We start from the raw sequence: 21,598 nt of genomic DNA, 5'->3' as shown, positions 1-21,598 counted from the left end.
TGCTGGTCATTTATGAACATTTGAACATCTTGGCCATGTTCTGTTATAATCTCCACCCGGCACAGCCAGAAGAGGACTGGGTACCCCTCATAGCCTGGTTCCTCTCTATGTTTCTTCCTAGGTTTTGGCCTTTCTAGGGAGTTTTTCCTAGCCACCGTGCTTCTACACCTGCATTGCTTGCTGTTTGGGGTTTTAGGCTGGGTTTCTGTATAGCACTTTGAGATATCAGCTGATGTACGAAGGGCTATATAAATAAATGTGATTTGAACATTTGATTTGTATTAAAACTAGTCAAACACTGTTGCTCCAAAATATAGCAAGTGTTCTTTATTCAACTTGCTTCACTTGACAAGATACAATACATATTGCACAAAGTGAATTGAATGTAATAATGAAAATGCTACATCATAGCAGAGCTGTTCATTCCAAAGACAATTACCAAATTAATGTTTATTAGTCACGTACACAGATTTTCAGATGTCATCGCAGGTGCAGCCAAATGCTTGTATTTTCTAGCTCCAACAGTGCAATATTATCTAGCAATACAGGACAACACACACAATGCGAAAAGTATCAGAATTAGCAATACCAGCTAGGTAAATAGAAATAGGAATCAACACATGTAACTAAGCAAGTGTAGGCCTATTATAACCTTGGATTGATTAAGTATTAGCATTGGTTAATGTTATTCAATCATGTAACATATAAACTAAATATTTAGAAGTTAAAACCAAAAATATAATATAAATCGGAGCATGACAGTTGTCACTGCCTCTCCACCCCGGTGAGGATGGGGTTCTCCTCAGCAGGCCAGTCCCTGGTCTCCAAAGCCACCTGGAGTTTCTGCCAGAAGACCCTTGTGTCCTCCCCAGCTCTTGGCCAGCTCAGGTAGGTGCGTCTCTTCACCAGCCTCCTCATGCGGTGGTAGGGTGAGAGCTGGTGGTCTGGGATCTCTTCGAGAAACACCAGGATCAGCACATCCTTCTGCTCATCAAAAAGACGGAAGCTGGAGAGAGCAGTCTTTTATTTCAGTGTTTGCCCAAGTCCCATACAAGTCCCATACACGGTGTGATTTTCCAAAAAACATCATACCTGATGTTACCACATTGCACATAGTTTTTTCTCAACAACTCAGGCGCAAAGTCGCAAGAGAATAGAAATTGTAAAATCAATGTTTGAATGTCAATTGTCTATTTGTATAGAAACAACATCGGTCAAATAAAGCACTTTGCTGTTCTATGAGAGGAGTGGGTCTGGGACATTGAGAGAAATAAAGGGAATATTAGCTATGAAGCTTCAGGGAAACAAACCCCTGGACAGTCATACAACTATAAATAGAAACACAAAAACCAACCTGGCCACCTGGATCTCTCTGGAGCACCACTCGCTCTGCAGATATCGGTGGGTGATCACACAGATGGTTTTCCTGCTCCTGTAGATGGCGTCTGTGATGTTCTCTATGATGGGTTTACCTGTGGAACACGGTGAGAAACAAATCCTTTGGAAGCACTGATAGTTGTAAGTGTATGTAGTTACTGGGACACACCAGCTGATTACGTGTTGCAACTGAATCGGTACAATCTTAGCGTTATGCAACTTCCTGTTTCAGATGGCATTTAATGCTGTACTGGATCCAGGTCACTCACACAAGCCTGTGTTTAATCCATAATATTCATCTAAAATGTGAACTTTCATATAAAATGTCTGAAATAAAAAATGCATTTCAATACAATGACCAATTGTTGTGCTAAATATGTGATACCTGGCTGGAAGTCCCGGTGGTGAAGACACAACTTCCAGCCCTGCTCTCCCTCCAACTCTGGCAGCAGCTCCCTCACGACCCAGCATTCATCATGGGTGTTGTAGGAAACGAAGGCATCGTACTGATGAGGAGTTTGTCTGTTCCTCCGCTTGGAGTCATGGAGATAAGCCAGGAAGAGGTAGTAGGCATATACCACCTGCCACCTCAGGAGATGATAGATAAAGGACCCCAGCAGGGTGAGGAGGACCAGAGAAGTGGTTGAGATGAAGTAGAAGATGCCTAGGTCCATTGAACAGGGGTGGGTGTCCAGGTCCAACAGTTTAGTGTCCTTGAGATCGTCTGGATAGCTACATGGATAGTCATGGGCATAAGCAACTTGTGTTTGGTTGTTGCTCTCAGCCCATTGAACAAACCAAGCATTTCTGCAGTCACAAATGAAAGGATTCCTTTGCATATCCAGGAGAGTTAAGGCTGGGAGAGAGTGCAGCACTGTCTCATTGGTCCATGTAATTTTATTCTGTCTCACCTTTAAGAAATGGACTTGAGTGAGATTGGCTTCTATAAGGAAATCTAATGACTCAAGTTCAGTTTTGGAGATGGTGAGTCTTTTAAGCTTGGGGATAGGGTGAAAGAGCTCTGGGGAGAGGGCATGGAAGAAATTCTGGCTGATATCAAGGGACAACAACTGGGGTGTGTGAATGAATGTGTCAGGGTGCAGGTACGCAATATGAAGATTCCCTGCTTGGAAATCTGATAACATGTTCAGACCTTCAAGAAAGTTGGAAGGTAGACAAGACTGTCTCATATACTTACTATAATGCTGACTAAATATGTAGAGGTTTTCCAGAGATGACAGGTCAGTGAAGGGTGGTTGTTGTAGTTGTTCATCTTTTTCATATTTGATAGCATTTGAAGCCATATTGAGAGTTTTTAAGCTTCTAAGTCCTTTGAACACAGCACCTCGGATTTCACTTTTACCTATAACATTGTTTAGCAGGACAAGATTTTTAAGTTTGGCCAAACCCACAAAGGCTCCATCTTCCAGTGTCTTTATGTCATTGTCATATAAAGCCAAATCCTCAAGTGATCTTAAGCTTTTGAAGTCATTTGTTCTGATGTTGGTTAGTTTATTGAATCCTAAATCCAAGCTCTTTAGATGTTGCAAACCCTTTGTGAAAGCGTTACCCAAGTTTAGGATTCTGTTCCTTCTAAGTGTCAGGCTATTTAAGGCCCTTAAATCCAGGAAAACACACCCTTCAAGGTTTGAGATTAAATTGTTGTTAAGATAGAGTTTTTCAAGTCTTCTTAGATTGGAGAAATCCGAGCAGCCTAAAGTTTTGATGATGTTGTGGCTGAGATCCAATTTTTTTAATGTGCGGAGATTCCTTGTAGCATTCGGCACAGAAGAGAGGCCATCATAGCCTAGTCTCAGAGTTTTAAGATCTTTTATTGATCGAAAAGCAGCTTCTGACAGGTCAGTAATATTATTACCTGATATGTCCAGGTCAGTCACCTGTGTGCAGGACTGCAGCAGCTTGTCAGAGACACTACTGAAGTTGTTACATTGCAATCGGAGGGTCTTCAGTGTAGGTATGTGGCAGGCTACATTAATGAGGTTATCTTTTCCTATTTTATCCAGCCCCAGAGATGCCAACGAAATGTTGATGCTCTGGAGCACCGAACCAATACCCTGTAAAGACATGTGAATGCCACTCAAGTCGAGGCTGCTCACATTACTCAGAAAATACCTGTCCGCTACATCCCATTCCATGCTTCCATTAATGCCACAGAAGGAGAGGTCTAGTTTCTTAAGATAGGGAAAAATATCTGCTGTGACGCTGAAGATCTCCAGAGGATTCCTGGATAGATCCAGCTCTGTCAGCCCTATTGACCTATTTGATATTTCCTGTGACTGCAAAGAGTTCAAGCGGTTGTTCCCAATGAACAACTTCAGCAAGCTTGGCAATTGTAAAATGTGCTTCAGCTCCCCGAAACAATGCAGTTTGTTGCTGGTTAAGTTGAGTACCTTCAAGCTGAAGAGTAACTGAAAAGATGAGGAGGCAATACTTGAGATGTGGTTGTTCTCCAGGTGAAGTACTGTGAGGTTGTCCAGGCCCTTAAACATTTGGTCTGAGAGGGATGTGAGTTTGTTGAAGGCCAGATTCAGCTGCTCTAGAGCCACCAGGTCTGAAAAAGACCCATTCTCAACATGAGAGATCCTGTTGCTGTACATGATTAACATGTTGAGGAACTTTAGATCTTTGAAGTCCTCACTTTTTATCTGTGAAATGTTATTCTTTGCTATGTTTACAGATCTCACCAATAATGGGATGTCTGCTGGTACGGCATTGAGGTTCCTGCCATCACATAGCACAGACGTGTTTAGAGATTCCCTGATTCTGCAGTGTTTCATTGTGTAGCCATTTACTGGATTAAATAGAACCCAGAAATACAGAATAATGCATAGAAAGAAACTCAACTGAGAATATGTAGACCCATTTCCTTTTCCTGACAAGGTTATTTTCAGTTCCATATTAAGGAGTTTCGTTTCCTTTTTTGGAAGAAAAAGTGTCTTGTCACCAACAAATAGAGTCCAGTGAGGTTCTTCTCAAGACTCTTCCTGATGTATTCGACTTATAAGCTACTTGAGATCTAATGTAAATAAAAGACAAATACAAAACATTTGAAATAACTGCTTCATCATAGGTGTAGGACATATGTCTTTCGTTAATTACAGAATGAAAACAGACTGCAAAAAAATGTGACAATCATATTTCATCAGTTGTTCTAGTGCCCAACTCAGAAGATACAAGTGGATTTTCCTGGTTATGATTGTGCCGGATTCATATTTACTTACTGTAATTTTAACAATGTGATAGTATTAATCAATACTGTATTCACTGAAAGACATCACATAACCCTAGAAACCTAAAAGACGTTTCCTTGGTCATGTCACATGATGGCGAATAACTATATGGACCAGAGTTTATCATATAATTGCATACATTAATCAATCATTTGACAGCCCTACTTAGGGGTAATCCAATTATCCAACTTGGTTCCTAAACGGTTAACTTCATATAATGGTAAATAATACTATACTGAAGTAGTCAAACTGAACAAGGTAAATGTGAAAATATATAACTTTTTACTGTTTTACTCACCACACGCAGAAGAGGACATATGCTTCTCAGTCTAACAAGGGTTTACAGTAGTTATAATGTGATCATGGAATACGCAACATTTCGCAAGTAGTTCCTCAGATAGTCACATGCCATTTTTACTTCTTTTCTAAAACCTGCTTCACTTTCCCCGTTAACCCGTTCAGCTCCTGTAGAACATACTTATAACTCCCATATTGAGACCGCATACTAATAGTCAAGGAACAGTCGATTTCCTGTGTAACTTGCTCCTAGCGATCAGTTGGCCTCGTTTTTTAATAACAGAAGGTTATCAAGGAATAAGGAAACATTGATGAAGGCCTTGTAGCGGTATTGTTAGAGAGGGGTGAAGATAAAGATTTTGTTTGGGCGCCATGCAGGTACTAACCATGCCGAAAGGAAAATAGTAGGATAGAGAGAGTACCACTACCAGACCCACACACATCAGCAGAAGAGACTGCCTAAAGTGTAGCCTGTTTGCCACATAACCAGTGGAGAGAAAAGATAAGACACACCATATAAAACACAAGACAGCACAGGAGTAACCCCACCAATAATAACTCACACAATAATAATGGCAGAGCAATTTAAGTTAACGGCAACTTCAGAGAAACAATTTACAAGAAAGGACGCAATCGTCAATATCAGAGGATTTGCAATAATCTGTACCAGTGGAGGAGTGCAGAGGGTATGCATGGGGGGTAGACAAAACAAAATAGTACCACCCCACATCAATACAGACAGAAAGAAACAGTAACACCGATAATCGAGTTAAACATTTTACAAACTCAACACGCTGAAAATAAACAAGACTTCTGCAGCATTGCACACTACAATCAAACTGCCGCGCCAACCAAGAGCTACCTCCCAGAGTGCCGAAAGAACTATCTTTTTAACATTTTATTTATTATTATTAATTTTTTTGCCGGAATAACTATCGTTATTTCTTCCTTTCTGACCTCTGATGCGCTCTTAAAGTGGCAGCGCAAGGTGAAGGCTCCGTGCAGGATTTCGCCACAGCCTGAACTAGTTGTTATATAGCAAACTTCAAATTACCTGGTATGAGGTCACCCAGAGTTGTGCTTTATTAGAATCTGTTATATTGTTTTCACATTTGCTGTAATGTTAAATTCTCATACAGTGGCTCAATACAAAAATGTAATTTCAGTGGTGGAGACAGGAGGGGAGTATTGTAGGGGGACAGAGGTGGAGAGATTGAATGGAAATAGGATAAAGCAGGGAAAGAGGAGGAGGAGAGGGAAGGTGAGAGAGGTTGCCAGGAGGAGAAGTGAGTATCAACCAATCAATCAAATGTATTTATAAAGCCCTTTTTATATCAGCAGATATCACAAAGTGCTTATACAGAAACCCAGCCTAAAACCCCAAACAGCAAGCAATGCAGATGTAGAAGCACAGTGGCTAGGAAAAACTCCCTAGAAAGGCAGGAACCTAGGAAGAAACCTAGAGAGGAACCAGGCTGAGGGGTGGCCAGTCCTCTTCTGGCTGTGCTGGGTGGAGATTATAAGAGTACATGGCCATTAAGGCCAGATCTTTCTTCAAAATGTTCAAACGTTCATAGATGGTTGTATCGTAGTGATTGTAGAGGGTGCAACAGGTCAGCACCTCAGGAGTTAATGTCAGTCTGCTTTTCATAGCCCAGCATTAGGAAGTTGAGAGATCAGGTGCGGTAGAGAGGGAGAAAGAGAGGGAGAGAGAGAGAGAGGGAGAGAGAGAGAGAGAGAGAGAGAGAGAGAGAGAGAGAGAGAGAGAGAGAGAGGGAGAGGGAGAGGGAGAGAGAGGGTCAAAAACAGCAGGTCCGGGACAAGGTAGCATGTCCGGAGAACAGGTCAGGGTTCCATAGCCGCAGACAGAACAGTTGAAACTGGAGCAGCAGCATGACAATGTGGACTGGGACAGCCAGGAGTCGTCAGGCCAGGTAGTCCTGAGGCATGGTCCTAGGGCTCAGGTCCTCCGAGAGAGAGAGAGCATACTTAAGTTCACACAACACACCAGACAAAACAGGATAATTATACCAGATAGGACAGACTGACCCTAACCTCCAGGCACATAGACAATTGGAGCAAAGATACTGGACACAGACAGGGAGCAAACAAAGCAGGCTTCTAATTGTTCTTCTATAGAATATATTCAACCCCATCTCAGGGCTCACTTTCTGATCCAAGGGGAATTAATGCAACATTTTAGTCTTTTTACCAAGAGTTATAAAATACTATATCCAATTTGAGCCAGACAAATGTAAGCAGTTTTAAGAATCTTGATTTGCCCGTATTGGATGAAAAGCAATCTGAGGATCTGGGCCGATCCATCTCATTAGAGGAATTGGAGTCAGCACTGAAAGGTGCTAAAAAGGGTAAATCACCTGGCCCGGATGGCGTTCCACCTGAATTGTCACTACATTTCTCAGGCATTTTAAGAACAGTATTATTCGAGTCAATTCATTCGGCCATCGACAAGGTTTTTTTTTTTTCATGAGCATACTAACTCTGCATGAATCTCTCTACTGCCATAGAAAGGGAAAAACACACAGATTGTGTTAATTACCATCTGATATCTCGACTTAATCCTGACCAAAAATTGTATTGAAAAGTATTGGCATTACCCAAATACTTTTCCGTCCGTAAGTTGATTCACATGGACCAGTCAGGTTTTATGAAAGGCCGCCTTGCAGCTGACAATGTCAGTTGAGTAATGCAGGTAATACATGAAACACAACAGCAGGACACACTGTGTGCGCTGCTGTCTCTAGATGCCGAGAAGGATTTTGACAGGCTTGAATGGCAGTACTTGTGGGCTACCTTGGAGAAATTTGGTTTGGGAAAGAATTTTATCGATATGGTTTGTGTTTTATATGCTCACCCTGTTGCTACGGTTTCTACTAATGGCGTGCGCTCAAATTCATTCCCTATTTTTCGGGGATGTAGACAAGGGGACGGCCTATCCCCAACTATATTCATTATGTCGCTACAGCCGTCAGCACTACATCTAAGGCAGAATGTAGTTGCTTCTCCAACACTGATTAAATCTTCCTCTCATATCATATGCGGATGATATTCTCCTCGTAACGGAGGGGAGGAGTGGGACTAGACGGGACACTCATATATATGACAGATATCTAGAATTCAATCTCATATTTATTATCCACATTTGAAGAATTCAAATTGCTGTCCGGGTATGAAATAACTTGGACAAAATCAGCATTAATGTTACTGAATGAAGCGGCCAAGGAACTTTCACTTCCCTCAACAATTCCTATGAAAACACAGTCCACTTATTTGCGTATTAGTATACAAACATCCCTGCATGTTCGGTCTAGTGAAGTTTAATTATGAGAAAATTTACAAGGAGGTTGAACGAGATTGAACCGTTTTGGAGAAGTTGCCTGCTTCTTTACAAACTAGGGTCGCTACCATAAAGGTGAATGTGTTTCCACGTATCAGTTTCCTGAGCATGATGATCCCACCAGTAGGCTATTGGGGCAGGATTGATAAACGTATGATGATCCCGATCCCTCCACCAGTAGGCTATTGGGGCAGGATTGATAAACGTATGATGATCCCACCAGTAGGCTATTGGGGAAGGGTTGATAAACGTATGATGATCCCACCAGTAGGCTATTGGGGAAGGGTTGATAAACGTATGATGATCCCACCAGTAGGCTATTGGGGAAGGGTTGATAAACGCATGATGATCCCACCAGTAGGCTATTGGGGAAGGGTTGATAAACGTATGATGATCCCACCAGTAGGCTATTGGGGAAGGGTTGATAAACGTATGATGATCCCACCAGTAGGCTATTGGGGAAGGGTTGATAAATGTATGATGATCCCGATCCCTCCACCAGTAGGCTATTGGGGCAGGATTGATAAACGTATGATGATCCCACCTGTAGACTATTGGGGAAGGGTTGATAAACGTATGATGATCCCGATCCCTCCACCAGTAGGCTATTGGGGCAGGATTGATAAACGTATGATGATCCCACCAGTAGGCTATTGGGGCAGGATTGATAAACGTATGATGATCCCACCAGTAGGCTATTGGGGAAGGGTTGATAAACGTATGATGATCCCACCAGTAGGCTATTGGGGAAGGGTTGATAAACGTATGATGATCCCACCAGTAGGCTATTGGGGAAGGGTTGATAAACGTATGATGATCCCACCAGTAGGCTATTGGGGCAGGATTGATAAACGTATGATGATCCCACCTGTAGACTATTGGGGAAGGGTTGATAAACGTATGATGATCCCGATCCCTCCACCAGTAGGCTATTGGGGAAGGGTTGATAAACGTGTGTTGATGATCCCACTCCCTCCACCAGTAGGCTATTGGGGCAGGATTGATAAACGTATGATGATCCCACCAGTAGGCTATTGGGGAAGGGTTGATAAACGTATGATGATCCCACTCCCTCCACCAGTAGGCTATTGGGGAAGGGTTGATAAACGTATGATGATCCCACCTGTAGACTATTGGGGAAGGGTTGATAAACGTATGATGATCCCACTCCCTCCACCAGTAGGCTATTGGGGAAGGGTTGATAAACGTATGATGATCCCACTCCCTCCACCAGTAGGCTATTGGGGAAGGGTTGATAAACGTATGATGATCCCACCTGTAGACTATTGGGGAAGGGTTGATAAACGTATGATGATCCCACTCCCTCCACCAGTAGGCTATTGGGGAAGGGTTGATAAACCTATGATGATCCCGATCCCTCCACCAGTAGGCTATTGGGGAAGGATTGATAAACGTATAGGTAAATACCTTTGGAATGGCAAACATCCGAAGATTAGGTTTGAGGTGTTACAACGACAGAAGTGTAATGGTGGACTTGCATTAAAACATTTTTTAAATTTACCACCAATCTCTCCAATTACTCCCACTTAGATCATGGTTTGATCAGTCTACATCATACTCTTGGAGAACTATTGAAGAATAACTTTTTCCACCTACTAGATTGCAGGATGTGTTATATTCTGGTATATCTAATAAGAAATGCATGCTGTATTTTGGTCCTATGAATTCTAATACAACACAGAATTTTAGGAAGTTTGAGAAGTGTGTAGGTGTTAACTGTAAATGGCACCTCCAAACCCCTCTATGGCATAACAAGGCTATTACTTCCGGTAATAAACATTTTGAGTCTAGAGCCTGTTCTGCAAAATGGGTCAATAATCTAGGGGAGATATTCAACTCAAAAGGGTGTTCTTAGTTTTCAGGAACTTCGTCTTGGTTTTGATTTTCAAGGGTCATCATTCTTTCTATATCCTACGGTCAGCACTTCGTGCCTGTGGCGTACCATGAGATACACGTTTGGGAAGGCACCCAGTGATAGAGTGGATATTTACATTCCAGTCCAGAGGTTTAGTCTGCTATTAATGCTCATCTCAACGATTAAAGCAGAAAGATCTCTCATTGGTTAAAGCATGGGTAAATGATTTGACTGTTGATGATGAAGCTATTGACTTGGCGAATGTCCGGAAGAATATATTGCACTCAAATAACCCGATCAAATACTTAATTTAAAACAAACTTTGTCATAGATCTTACTGGACCCCGCTTGTAAGATTTCATGCAAAACAGGCTCAAAGCCCATACTTTACCTATGGAAAATAGCCGCCTTAAATCTCTAAACTGTTGGATGTGATTTAAAATGCTTACTTGATATTGTTGTATTAGCAAATAACTTTGCTGTATATATTCTAGTGTAGCGCTTGTTAAATGTAGTGTAGCGCAGTATGTTTGAAATGGGTAGGAAGGTGTTTAAGTACAAAAAAGGGGGGGAACATTTTCATTTGATTATGATTGGGTCACCAGGGCAATGCAAAGACAATTGTTCACCAAAAGAAAAGCTAAAAACAACAACCAATAGTTAACAAACTAGTTAATAGAAATGAACACATGTAACTAAGCAAGTGTAGGCCTATTAAGTCCTTAGAATGACTAACATTAACGAATGCTGATTCTAAATCAATCATTTAATATATAGAATTAATGTTTAAAAGTAAAACCAAAAATAGAATATAAAATCAGAGCATGACAGTTTTCAATGTCCCCGTCTCTCCACCCCGGTGAGAATGGTGACATGGAGATAAGCCAGGAAGAGGTAGTAGGCATATACCACCTGCCACCTCAGGAGATGATAGATAAAGGACCCCAGCAGGGTGAGGAGGACCAGAGAAGTGGTTGAGATGAAGTAGAAGATGCCTAGGTCCACTGAACAGGAGTGGGTGTCCAGGTCCAACAGTTTAGTGTCCTTGAGATCGTCTGGATAGCTACATGGATAGTCATGGGCATAAGCAACTTGTGTTTGGTTGTTGCTCTCAGCCCATTGAACAAACCAAGCATTTCTGCAGTCACAAATGAAAGGATTCCTTTGCATATCCAGGAGAGTTAAGGCAGGGAGAGAGTGCAGCACTGTCTCATTGGTCCATGTCATTTTATTCTGTCTCACTTCTTCTTCTGCGATTGTTTGAGGATGGCACCCCATATCAAAATATTTTTATGAAAAAAAGGGGCCTAGCCCTAAGAAGTTTTAAGAAACAGACTTGAGTGAGTTTGGCTTCTATGAGAACATCTAATGACTCAAGTTCAGTTTTGGAGATGGTGAGTCTTTTGAGCTTGGGGCATGGGTGAAAGAGCTGTGGGGAGAGGGCTTTGAACCAATTCTGGCTGGGACAACAACTGGGGTGTGTGAATGAACATGTCAGGGTACAGGGACATAATATGAAGATTCCCTGCTTAGAACATTTTCAGACCTTCAAGAAGGTTGGAAGGTAGAAAAGACAATCATATACAGATGAAGTCGGAAGTTTACATACACCTTGGACAAATACATTCAAACTCTGTGCTTCACAATTCCTGACATTTAATCCAAGTAAAAATGATCTGTCTTAGGTCAGTTAGGATCACCATTTAATTTTAAGAATGTGAAATGTCACAATAATAGCAGAGAGGATGATTTATTTAAGCTTTTATTTCTTTCATCACATTCCCAGTGGGTCAGAAGTTTACATACACTCAATTAGTATTTGGCAGCATTGCCTTTAAACTGTTTAACTTGGGTGAAACGTTTTGGGTTGCCTTACACAAGCTTCCCACAATAAGTTGGGTGAATTTTGGCCCATTCCTTCTGATAGAGCTGGTATAACTAAGTCAGTATTGTGAGATCCTTGCTCGCACATGCTTTTTTTAGATCTGCTCAAACATTTTCTATAGGATTGAGGTCAGGGCTTTGTGACGGCCACTCCAATACCTTGACTTTGTTGTCCTTAAACCATTTTGCAACAACTTTGGAAGTATGCTTGGGGTCATGTCCATTTGGAAGACCCATTTGTGACCAAGCTTGAACTACCTGACTGATGTCTTGAGATGTTGCTTCAATATATCCACATAATTTTCCTACCTCATGATGCCATCTATTTTGTAAAGTGCACCAGTCCCTCATGCAGAAAAGCACCTCCACAACATGATGCTGCCACCCCCGTGCTTCGCGGTTGGGATGATGTTCTTCGGCTTGCAACCCTCCCCCTTTGTCCTCCAAACATAACGATGGTCATTGTGGCCAAACAGTTCTATTTTTGTTTCATCAGACCAGAGGACATTTCTCCAAAAAGTACGATCTTTGTCCCCATGTGCAGTAGCAAACCGTAGTCTGGCTTTTTCATGGCGGTTTTGGAGCAGTGGCTTCTTCCTTGCTGAGCGGCCTTTCAGGTTATGTCGATATAGGACTCGTTTTACTGTGGATATAGATACTTTTGTACTCGTTTCCTCCAGCATCTTCACAAGGTCCTTTGCTGTTGTTCTGGAATTGATTTGCACTTTTCGCACCAAAGTACGTTCATGTCTTGGAGACAGAACGCGTCTCCTTCCTGGGCGGTATGACGGCTGCGTTGTCCCATGGTGTTTATACTTGCATATTATTGTTTGTACAGGTGAACGTGGTTTGAAAGTAGGCCTTGAAATACATCCACAGGTACACCTCCAAATTGACTCAATTGATGTCAATTAGCCCATCAGAAACTTCTAAAGCCATGACATAATTTTCTGGAATTTTCCAAGCTGTTTAAAGGCACAGTCAATTTAGTGAATGATAAGTGAATGATAAGTGAAATAATCTGTCTGTAAACAATTGTTGGAAAAATTACTTGTGTCATGCACAAAGTAGATGTCCTAACCAACCTGCCAAAACTATAGTTTGTTAACAAGAAATTTGTGGAGTGGTTGAAAAACTAGTTTTAATGACACCAACCTAAGTGTATGTAAACTTCTGCGTTAGGTGTTAACGTTAGCGTTAGTTCTAGGCAAATGTTGCAATTCTTCAGCCATTCCTGGACCTGTGACCAAAAACGAGCTACATATGGACAATAGCAAAATAAATGATCTAATGACTCTGCCTCCTCACAGCAGAATCTGCAGAGCTGGGAAGATTGTATCCCCCATATATATAACATTCTATTAGTTGCAAGAATTTTGTATAGTAATATATATTGAAAAATTCAAAGTTTTGAATCTGGCGTTGTTTTGGGTATCTATTCATAAACCATGTTCCATGTAATTGGTACATCGAAAAATCTGTTCCCAACTATTTTGCAATTTATATTGCACAGCTGTCAGTTTTTTGGTCCTTAAATGAAATTGGTATATGTTTTTATTAATCACACTTTTCTTTAACCATTTATGTTCTTAAATGCAGGGCCGACAGACAAGTTCTTTACTTTTTCCCCCTTCTACTTGACTCTTACATTGTGGTAATGCTGCAATTAGTTGGTTGTAATTTTGGGTAGAGCAGACATTTCTATATTTCTGTTTGCTGCAAGTGGGACATAACTCCACCAGTCCTATTTATGGTATAATTCTCTAAAATTATACATTTTTTTAAATTTCTTCGATAAATACAGTTTTTTAAAAATCAAATAGTATATTTGAATTTAACCACAATATTTGTTGTACTATTTGTTCTGTCCTTTCAGGTGGATTAAACTGTAATTGCAACCAACTTTCTAAGGCTTGTTTAAAAAATAAAGATATTTTGGAGATGATTTCATTTTCAAACAACTGAAAGTGAGCAGGTGTAATCTGAATAAAGGGGAAAAGGCCCTTCCTGAACATAGGATGAGACATTTGTACCAATTGACGAGAGAACCAGTTGGGATTTAAGTATAACTTTTGTATGACTGATGCCTTTAGTGAGAGGTCTAATGCTTTTAAGAAATTTAATAATTTCTGCCCTCCGAATTCATATTTGTTATATAAATAGGCCCTTTTAATTTTATCTGGCTTGCCGTTCCAAATCAAAAATAATATTTTTTGTTCATATAATTTAAAAAGCAGGTCACTAGGTGTATGCAAAAGCATAAGCAAATAGGTAAACTGAGATGTGACTAAAGAGGGTGATTTTTCCACAAATAGACAGGTATTTTCCTTTCCATGGTAGCAAGATCTTATATATTTTTGCTAACTTCCTATAAAAATGTATTGGAATGAGATCATTTCTTTCTTTTGGGATTTGTATACCGAGTATGTCCACATCCCCGTCAGACCATTTAATTGGTAAACTACATGGTAATGTAAAATGTGCATTTTCTTAGTGATCCAATACGTAATATGGTACATTTATCATCATTTGGTTTTAATCCTTAGAGGATAGCAAAAGTATCTAGATCCTCTAAGAGGCCGCGGAGAGACTCTAATTGTTGTTTTAAAAGAAAACATGAATCATCAGCGTACAATGACATTTCTAATCCCTTAATATTATTGTTTGATCTAATCTTAGCAGCTAACATTTCGATGGCAATAATAAATAGATATGCCGATAATGGTCATCCTTGTTTTACTCCTCTGTGACAGGCTATATTAATGAGATTATATTGTCCTATTTTATTCAGCCCCAGAAATGCTAACGAAAAGTTGATGCTCTGGAGCACCGAACTCATCGCCTCTAAAGATGTGAAGTCGAGGCTGCTCAAAATCCTCAGAAAATACCTGTCCACTACATCCCATTCCATGCTTCCATTAATGCCACAGATGTAGAGGTCTAGTTTCTTAAAATGGGGAAGTATATCTGCTGTGACACTGGAGATCTCCAGAGGATTCCTGGATAGATCCAGCTCTGTCAGCCCTATTGACCTATTTGATATTTCCTGTGACTGCAAAGAGTTCAAGCTGTTGTTCCCAATGAACAACTTCAGCAAGCTTGGCAATTGTAAAATGTGCTGAAGCTCCTTGAAACAATGCAGTTTGTTGCTGGTTAAGTTAATTATGAGCTACTTGAGATGTGGTTGTTATCCAGGCGTAGTACTGTGAGGTTATCCAGGCCCTTAAACATTTGGTCTGAGAGGGATGTGAGTTTGTTGAAGGCCAGATTCAGCTGTTCTAGAGCCACCAGGTCTGAAAAAGACCCATTCTCAACATGAGAGATCCTGTTGCTGTACATGATTAACATGTTGAGGAACTTTAGATCTTTGAAGTCCTCACTTTTTATCTGTGAAATGTTATTCTTTGCTATGTTTACAGATCTCACCAATAATGGGATGTCTGCTGGTACGGCATTGAGGTTCCTGCCATCACATAGCACAGACGTGTTTAGAGATTCCCTGATTCTGCAGTGTTTCATTGTGTAGCCATTTACTGGATTAAATAGAACCCAGAAATACAGAATAATGCATAGAAAGAAACTCAACTGGGAATATGTAGACCCATTTCCTTTTCCTGACAAGGTTTTCCTGACATTTCAGTTCCATATAAAGGAGTTTGTTTCCTTTTTCAGAATAAGAGGTGGCTTTTCACCAACAATCCAATGAGTCCAATGAGGTTCCTCCCAGATTCTTACTGATGTATTCAACTATAAATAAATACTAAAGGGATTTTATTTGTTTTGCTGTGGCTCTAGACTACCCACACACTCACAGTACTATGCACACTCACTAGACTACCCACACACTCACAGTACTATGCACACTCACTAGACTACCCACACACTCACAGTACTATGCACACTCACTAGACTACCCACACACTCACAGTACTATGCACACTCACTAGACTACCCACACACTCACAGTACTATGCACACTCACTAGACTACCCACACACTGACAGTACTATGCACACTCACTAGACTACCCACACACTCACAGTACTATGCACACTCACTAGACTACCCACACACTCACAGTACTATGCACACTCACTAGACTACCCACACACTCACATACTCACACACTCAAACACAAAAACACACACACGCATATTTATGCACACACACGCTGCTCCTACTCTGTTTATTATCTAGTCACATGTACATACTGTATTGCTGTACCTCAACTACCTCGTATCCCTGCACATTGACTCGGCACTGGTACTCCTTGTATATAGCCTTGTTATTATGTGTGTATTTCTTGTGAGGCATCTGTTTCTCAAACTAGACATTCTAATATACTTGTCCTCTTGCTCAGTTGTGCACCGGGGCCTCCCACTCCTCTTTCTATTCTGGTAAGAGTCAGTTTGCGCTGTTCTGTGAAGGGAGTAGTACACAGCACTGTACGAGATCTTTTTCTTAGCAATTTCTCGCATGGAAATTCTCAGAACAAGAATAGACTGATTATTTGTTTCTGGTCATCTTGAGCCTGTAATCGAACCCACAAATGCTGATGCAAAAAAGGCTAGTTTTATTGCTTCTTTAATCAGTACAACAGTTTTCAGCTGTGCTAACATAAAATTGCAAAAGGCTTTTTCAATGATCAATTAGCCTTTTAAAATAATAAGCTTGGATTAGCTAACACAACGTGCCATTGGAACACAGGAGTGATGGTTGCTGATAATAGGCCTCTGTACGTCTATGTAGATATTCCATTACAAATCAGCCGTTTCCAGCTACAATAGTCATTTACAACATTAGCCATGTCTACACTGTATTTCTGATCAATTTGATGTTATTTAAAAATTGACAAAAAAAATAGCTTTTCTTTTAAAAACAAGGACATTTCTAAGTGACCCAACTTTTAAACAGTAGTGTATGACAAAGTAATTACAGAAGGAAAACATATTGCTAAGATTAAAATCATCCTATTTCATCAGCTGTTCTCAACTCAGAAGGTACAAGTGGATGTTCCTGGTTACGATTGTGCCTGATTCATTTTGAATAACACAGTACTTACGATGTGGAAGTATTCATCAATACTGCATTCACTGAATGATAACCCTAGTAACCTAAAATAAAAGTTTTCCTGGTCACATCAAAAGTTGATATAGAATTCATATACATTACATGGACAAAAGTTGAACATCCCATTTCAAAATCATGGGCATTAACCCTCCTGCTGTGTTCTGGTCGACTTCGCTCTGAAAAATGTCAATGATTTAATCTGACTGTCGTAAGGTTCCATGACTTTGTCCACACAAAATACATTTTGATGAATTTCATCAAATTTGGGGTGTTTTATTTAACTTTTGTACACCAGTGGTGTCCCCAGTCAAAAATGACCGGTCATTAGAAATGAATGGGTGAGACTACAATTAGTGTATAAAATTGAGTTCATGCACATGCCCAGTCATCAGATGGACACACTTCCTCTCCCAGACCCGCACATGTATGTGTGTTTGAGTACACACACACCTCACTCCCCTTCTTGGCATCCATGGCAACCCCTATGGGAACCTGTATGTGAGGCCTTGATCACAATACATTCTGTGGCAGCACAATGACCAAACGATACACTGTATGTGAGGCCTTGATCACAATACATTCTGTGGCATCACAATGACCAAACGATACACTGTATGTGAGGCCTTGATCACAATACATTCTGTGGCAGCACAATGACCAAACTATACACTGTATGTGAGGCCTTGATCACAATACATTCTGTGGCATCACAATGACCAAACGATACACTGTATGTGAGGCCTTGATCACAATACATTCTGTGGCAGCACAATGACCAAACGATATACTGTATGTGAGGCCTTGATCACAATACATTCTGTGGCAGCACAATGACCAAACGATACACTGTATGTGAGGCCTTGATCACAATACATTCTGTGGCAGCACAATGACCAAACGATACACTGTATGTGAGGCCTTGATCACAATACATTCTGTGGCAGCACAATGACCAAACGATACACTGTATGTGAGGCCTTGATCACAATACATTCTGTGGCAGCACAATGACCAAACGATACACTGTATGTGAGGCCTTGATCACAATACATTCTGTGGCAGCACAATGACCAAACTATACACTGTATGTGAGGCTCTTGAGCATATCTTTGATCATGACACTGGTGAGGAGGAGAAAATAGCAAATAGAAGATAAAAACTTGTAAATGTTCACAATAACTTAAGTGTATAAAAAGATCTAACACAGCATTCGGTGATGATATATGTATTATTATAGATTTATAAACAGCTATAATGGGGTGGTCATTTTGGACTGGGAACACAGAATTAATTACCATGAAAGGAACACAACAGGAGGGTTATTAATATGGATTTGGTCTGGCTCGCAGTCGGTGTTCCAATTCATCCCAAAGGTGTTTGATTTGGTTGACCGAAGTCAGCGTGCAGGTGCCCGGCCCACCACAAGGAGTCACTAGAGCGCGATGGGACAAGGACATCCTGGCCGGCTAAACCCTCCCCTAATTCAGACAACACTGGGCCAATTGTGTGCCACCTCATGGGTCTCCCAGTCACGGTCGGCTGCAACACAGCCAGGGATCAAACCCGGGTCTGTAGTGATGCCTCAAGCACTGTGATGCAGTGCCTTAGACCGCTTCGCCACTCGGGAGGCCCTGAGCTTGAATATTTTTTATTACAATAAATTTGCAAATATTGTACAATCCAGGTGTGCAAAGCTATTAAGTTAAAGACTTACCCAAATCAAATAAAATTTTATTGGTCACATACACATGGTTAGCAGATGTTAATACGAGTGTAGCGAAATGCTTGTGCTTCGAGTTCCGACAATAGACTAATGTCAAACAAGTAATCTAATCTTATACGCACAAATGTAATCGATGAATAAGAATATGTACATATAAATATATAGATGAGCCATGGCCGTGCGGCATAGGCAAGATGCAGTAGATGGTATAGAATACAGTGTTTACATATGAGATAAGTAATGTGGGATATGTAGACATTATTAAAGTGTCGTTATTTAAGGTGACTAGTGATACCTTTATTAAATCCATTTATTAAAGTGGCTAGAGAATTGAGTCTGTATGTTGACAGCAGCCTCTCTATGTTAGTGATGGTCTGATGTCTTTGAGATAGAAGCTGTTTTTCAGTTTCTCGGTCCCAGCTTTGATGCACCTGTACTGACCTTGCCATCTAGATGATAGCGGGGTGAACAGGCAGTGGCTGGGGTGGTTGTTGTCCTTGATGATCTTTTTGGCCTTCCTGTGACATCGGGTGCTGTAGGTGTCCTGGATGGCAGGTAGTTTGCCCCTGGTGATGCGTTGTGCAGACCGCACTACCCTCTGGAGAGCTCTGCGGTTGAGGGCGGTGCAGTTGACGTACCAGGCGGTGATACAGATACTGCTGCATATAGCCTGACTCTGCTTGCACGGAACCCAAGAGAAGTGACACAATTTCCCTAGTTAAAAGAAAGTCATGTTAGCAGGCAATATTAACTAAATATGCAGGTTTAAAAATATATACTTGTGTATTGATTTTAAAGTAAGGCATTGGTGTTTATGGTTAGGTACATTGGTGCAACGACAGTGCTTTTTTTGCAAATGCGCTTGTTAAATCACCCGTTTGGAGAAGTAGGCTGTGATTCGATGAGAAATTAACAGGCACCACATCGATTATATGCAACGCAGGACACGCTAGATAAACTAGTAATATCATCAACCATGTGTAGTTAACTAGTGATTAAGTTAAGGTTGATTGTTTTTTATAAGATAAGTTTAATGCTAGCTAGCAACTTACCTTGGCTCCTTGCTGCACTCGCATAACAGGTAGTCAGCCTGCCACGCAGGCTCCTTGTGGAGTGCAATGTAAGGCAGGTGGTTAGAGTGTTGGCCTAGTAACCGGAAGGTTGCAAGATCAAATACCAGAGCTGACAAGGTAAATATCTGTCGTTCTGCCTCTGAACAAGGCAGTTAACCCACCGTTCCTAGGCCATCATTGAAAATAAGAATGTGTTCTTAACTGACTTACCTAGTTAAATAAAAGGTCAAAAAAATTAAAATAATAAATAAATGATTTTATTTTTTATCGTCCACAATCGGTGTCCAAAAATGCAGATTACCAATTGTTAGGAAATCTGGAAATCGGCCCTAATTAATCGGACATTCCGATTAATCGGTCGACCTCTAATGCATACCCCACAAGACATGCCGCCAAGTCCAGGGAGGCACACAGTACTACATAGAACATGTTCCATGTAGCCATGGCTCTAATTTCAAACGAATCACCAGCAACAGGACACGGACATTTTAGAAGATACATGTTTTGAATTGAGAACAAAGATTGTATCGCCAGTCTAAAATTCTCTGTGTTACACCAAACAGTACCCATCTGGTAATGGCTAATGGACCATCACATTAGCCCAGAACAATAGCAACTTCCCTGTATATTGTATCAGCTAGTGTGCAATGTGATGACCCTGCCACTCTGTCTGCCAAATTCTCTCTTTTTGCTCTTGTTTACCTTAATAGGATGTCAGTGGGCGGAGCCGGGAGGGACGTCAGCGAAATTATAAATACATCTTTCCCCCATTCATTGAGGAGACTCTCTTCACGCAGACACACACTGTATGTTTGGTTGTGGCTTGTTTGTTTTGGCACCTCTCCTCATTATCACCATCTACGCACACAACTACTCACACACCATTGTTAATTGTATGTAGTAATTTAGTTCATATATTTGGTTATTCCTTCATGTCTGCGTTGTCTCCCTCTGTGTTATGGGCTACGAGCTGGTTCGTGGGGCTCGTCTGGGATCATAAGGTTGGTTCCTAGACATTTTGGTGGATAGTATTTTGTTGCATTATGATTGGTTCTGTAGGAACTTCTCTACCGTAGTCACTCCCCTGACAGATTTGCTGAAAGCTCATGCGGTGTACGTCTGGTCTCCTATCAGGCTTCTCAAGATGCAAAGAGGTTGCTTACCTCAGCTCCCGTGCTGGCTGCTCCTCCCCTGGACTTGTCATTCACCTTGCAGGTGAATGCAGGTGCAGTCCTGGTCCCTGAGGTTGTATGTCGTCCATGTGACTGGCCACTGTTTATTTTGTGTTGTCTTGTTCCTGTTTTCTGTTTCCTGTTGTCCTCTTTTCTCTCAAATGTTGCTTCCTGTGCGCAAAGGTTGCAGAGGATGCGGTTGGCTGGGGCAGTGGGGTAGCGTTTTTTATTTATTTTTTATTTTATCTTTATTTAACTAGGCAAGTCAGTTAAGAACAAATTCTTATTTTCAATGACGGCCTAGGAACAGTGGCTTAACTGCCTGTTCAGGGGCAGAACGACAGATTTGTACCTCGTCAGCTCAGGGATTTGAACTTGCAACCTTCTGGTTACTAGTCCAATGCTCTAGCCACTAGGCTACCCTGCGTTAACAAGCGCAGTATTATATTTTTGTTTGGGTGGTGCGGTGGGCGGAGCCTGGAGGGTCTTCAGCGACATGGGACACACAGCAATGCTG

The 21,598-nt window shown here is 41.1% G+C and overlaps 1 protein-coding gene and 2 pseudogenes across 2 annotated transcripts; all 3 read right to left on the bottom strand.

Annotated features, from left to right (window-relative positions):
* Positions 1–305: 305 nt before the first annotated feature.
* LOC118372075 (toll-like receptor 13) lies at positions 306–19,488 on the bottom strand. 2 transcript variants are annotated; one of them, XM_035757828.2, is made up of 5 exons: positions 19,278–19,488; positions 4,927–6,892; positions 1,763–4,414; positions 1,355–1,472; positions 306–1,006 (listed from the first exon to the last, which is right to left on the bottom strand). In XM_035757828.2, exons 3-5 carry the CDS (start codon positions 4,293–4,295, stop codon positions 766–768), a joined length of 2,892 nt encoding a protein of 963 aa, XP_035613721.2. In that variant the 5' UTR covers positions 4,296–4,414; positions 4,927–6,892; positions 19,278–19,488; the 3' UTR covers positions 306–765. The 2 variants fall into 2 exon arrangements, with proteins under 2 accessions (XP_035613721.2, XP_052339510.1); XM_052483550.1 differs by lacking the exon at positions 19,278–19,488 and having other exon boundaries at positions 825–984; positions 4,927–5,081.
* LOC118383955 (toll-like receptor 13) lies at positions 9,480–13,500 on the bottom strand (annotated as a pseudogene).
* LOC127913029 (decorin-like) lies at positions 14,763–21,113 on the bottom strand (annotated as a pseudogene).
* Positions 21,114–21,598: the final 485 nt, after the last annotated feature.

This window comes from Oncorhynchus keta, chromosome 28 (genome assembly GCF_023373465.1).
Source record: "Oncorhynchus keta strain PuntledgeMale-10-30-2019 chromosome 28, Oket_V2, whole genome shotgun sequence".
NCBI lineage: Eukaryota > Metazoa > Chordata > Actinopteri > Salmoniformes > Salmonidae > Oncorhynchus > Oncorhynchus keta.
The sequence above is the reverse complement of the archived record's forward strand: the minus strand, read 5'-3'. Positions and strand labels throughout refer to the sequence as shown.

Coding starts and splice junctions, on each gene's coding strand:
- LOC118372075 (XM_035757828.2), bottom strand. CDS start 4,295: ATGGAACTGAAAATAACCTTGTCAGGAAAAGGAAATGGGTCTACATAT. Junction 1,473..1,762: donor CCACCGGGACTTCCAGCCAG/GTATCACATATT, acceptor CGTGTTCCACAG/GTAAACCCATCATAGAGAAC. Junction 1,007..1,354: donor AGAGAGATCCAGGTGGCCAG/GTTGGTTTTTGT, acceptor TGCTCTCTCCAG/CTTCCGTCTTTTTGATGAGC.